The sequence below is a fragment of the Malurus melanocephalus genome, unplaced genomic scaffold (genome assembly GCF_030028575.1).
Source record: "Malurus melanocephalus ecotype Western Australia unplaced genomic scaffold, MMel_1.1 scaffold_2511, whole genome shotgun sequence".
NCBI classification, from domain to species: domain Eukaryota; kingdom Metazoa; phylum Chordata; class Aves; order Passeriformes; family Maluridae; genus Malurus; species Malurus melanocephalus.
Genome location: NW_026625743.1, coordinates 1 through 3212, shown reverse-complemented (window position 1 = coordinate 3212; position 3212 = coordinate 1). Strand labels below are relative to the sequence as shown.

Here is a 3212-nt window from a genome sequence, read left to right as displayed (position 1 = left end):
ATTAGGAACAGTTATGGCTTCTCTGTCCCACTATTCTGATGCTGTTTTGTTTTCCATTACACCACATACTTACAACACAATTTATTCTACGCCTCTGTCTGCACGGGGGTCACMGAGTGCTTTAGAAAATGAGCAGATGAATCAAACTTTTGTGCACCAGAGCTACTTGAATTCCACCCACCAGAATCTGGAGAAGGTTCTGGGCTACTGTTGAGAATAAAATCAAAGTAGGAGAAGAGCAGGTGTATATATGACCTTATGCGACTGTCTTTGACTTCCCACTAAAACATCTTAGAAATTGTTTATATTTATTTATATTATCTACAGTCTATGAAACAATTTTAGTTGTGAGCAGTGTGACCCATTCATACAGCGCAGGGAGATTCTGCTCCCGTTTTTGCTCTGTATTTTGCTTTTTGCCAGCATTCACAATCAGATCCATAAACAAGAAACACTACAACATTTGTCAGCAAACTGTGATGTAACTTAGAGAAATCTGCCTCTGGTACCAAACTCCCACGTTCATTTTTAACAGTTCCCCCAGAGAGCATTGGCACACCTGCAAGGCAATTCATAGAAACTTCTAAAAGATTTATAAGGAGGAAAAACGACAGAAGTTCCAAGCATGGTGTGCTTGCCGGAGCTTCTGATGTGGGGACAGAATGCTTTACACAAAAATCTGATGAGCCACAGGCTGTGCTAAGCTATGCAAAAACACACACACAGCTCCAGCAGAACATTATCAAATATTTATGGTCCTGAAATACGTGTTTCACCAAACAAGAATGAAAAGGCTGTTCCTCAGCTCTTTCCTCTCAAGCAGGGCAGCAGCAGCATGCAAACAACAGCACATAAACACAGCACTGTTTACAAAAACTGACAAAAAAAAAAACTCCACTGATATCAGCACGCAAATCAGAGCCACACAACTCCCCATTGCATCCAAAACCTCCTCACTTACACGTGCACCAAATAAAATTACAGCATACTTTTTTTTTTTAAATGTCTCTCAAAGTATAATCGACTTTACTTTACAAATAACCTTCTTTTTAAATTTCTTTCTGCAGCCTTTGCGTCATGGCTTSCCTCAGCCTGGCAGGGGACGCTGTTCCCATTAATGATTTTTGTGCTCCAGGAAACCAGAGAACAAGAAAAAAAAATACCAGCTGATCCTCCAGCAGAGTTTTCAGCTGCTGGTGACACAGTGAGTATTCCACACAATGGTTATCACAAACACCTGCCTGAACTCTGTCACACTAACCACCATGTCCACAGAATTTCTTTGCCATAATGTGGAGGAATGTTTTCCAAGACATCAGAAACCTCTCTGAATGCCCCAAATCAGCGCAGAATCCACATGAGAAGGGTCACCAACTTCAGATCAACAACCCAAATTGTCAGGCTCCTGAGGGAGCAGTCACCTGCTGAATTCAGGCAGGGAAATGCTCAGGTCTCTGCTCTGACCCTTCTATTATAACTCATCCCTGTGCTGACTTGAAATGTCTCTGGTTTGGCACTCAGCAACTTATTATACACTCTCAGGAATACAAAATACACAGCAAAGTTGAAAAGTTCACAGCACAAATCACTGTGATATTGCTTCTAAATTACTACCAGRAAAATGCTGTCTTTCCTTCCATGTGCCATGATGCTCAAGTAAGGATATTAAAATGGYACAAATAATGGCCATTTCATTTACCACAACTTTGCATGCACTGCCATGGACTCGTCTTTGCTTTCTGTTTGTCTTTCTTTTCAAGTACTGACATCAGTGTCATTGCAGAAAAACTGTAGCCCTCATACAAGAAAAAACAATGCAAGAAAAAGCACCAACCTTTGCTGGCAGGAGTGGCACAGCCCTCGAGGTTCAGCATGATGTCTCCATCCCTGTCATCAGCACCAGCTCCCAGMAGCATCCAGCTCTCCACGTTGTCACCGTCAGAGACCAAGCTGTCCTCCTCTGAGCTGTCCCCTATCACCAGCACGTCGTGGATGGCAGCAGCTCCAGCAGCACACACCGGGATGGGTCTGCCACTCGTGTTCTTCCTCTGCCTCAGTGGGCCCACACCTGATCCAGGGGGACACAGGGCATTCCCTCCAGCAGCTTTGGGGTGCTTTGGGGTGGAGGATACCAGGTGGACACGTGTTTTACCTCGAGCTGAAGAGCTTCCTGACCTCTTTGCCTTGCTTTTGTAGAAGCTGTCCTCATCTGTGTCGGACAGAACGATGATCTCAGGATCATCTGAAKGCTGAGTGCCACCAGCAGTGAATTTAGTGGGTTTCTCATCTTCATCCTGTTTCTCAGTTAGGCCTGAGCTATGACCCGTGGCTTCTGCAGCATCAGCTGCTTCACCCATTTCCAGTGTGCTGACTTCTCCAAGATTCTGGGAATAGTGGATCTGGCTGTAGAGCTGAAACTCCACCTCACTATCAACACTCTCCTCACTGGATGACTCCTCGGGATAAAGTTCATCTTCGTACATGTCGGTATTCTCACCACCATCATACCCAGAAAACATCCTGGAAAGTGAAGAGTCTGCAAAAAAAATCAAATGGTTCTGTCAGAATGGTCACATGTCCAAAACAAACCTTCAAATAGCACCATTGGTCTTCCTGAAATTGCTCAGCTGAGTTGTGGAACTCTGCACACAGAACATCAAACTGAGGGGATTTCACAGCTATCTGTGCTCAAATCTGGAGCACAAGCTAATTAAGGATGCATTTGCATTAACCATAACTATGCAGATCAACTCTTTGGGGTTCTGAAAGTGGCATTTAATGAGTTCTCCTGTCCCACATGAAGGATGTCATCTGGACACAGATGGAGTGCTGTGCACACCGTGGACTCTCCAGAACTGCAGTAGGTACAGCAAAGGACCACTAAAACCATTGGGAAATTGCAGCATCTACTACAGAAATTCAGGCTGAAGATGGGACTGAGGCTCCACCCGAAAAGAAATCTCGGGGATTTATCCAAAATCAAAAACACCTGGGACAGGGAGAGGAAATGAGACCGAACCGCACCAAACAGAGTAGAGTCCAGCAACAGCGTGAAAGAACATGGACACAAAATAAACAAATACAGGGAATTTAGCTTAAAGATAACTCTGTTGMAGAGAAAGGCTCCTCCTCCATTCTGGGAGACCATCAAACCTCAGCTGGACACAACCCCRAGTGAATTGAGTCAGGTCTGAAATTGTGAGAGGCTCTTT

At 44.4% G+C, this 3212-nt stretch overlaps 1 protein-coding gene across 1 annotated transcript; it reads right to left on the bottom strand.

Annotated features, from left to right (window-relative positions):
• Positions 1–1691: 1691 nt before the first annotated feature.
• Positions 1692–2533, bottom strand: LOC130587818 (zinc finger CCHC domain-containing protein 7-like). The gene has a single exon (XM_057388788.1). The coding sequence runs from the start codon at positions 2517–2519 to the stop codon at positions 1692–1694; it is 828 nt and encodes a 275-aa protein (XP_057244771.1). The 5' UTR covers positions 2520–2533.
• Positions 2534–3212: the final 679 nt, after the last annotated feature.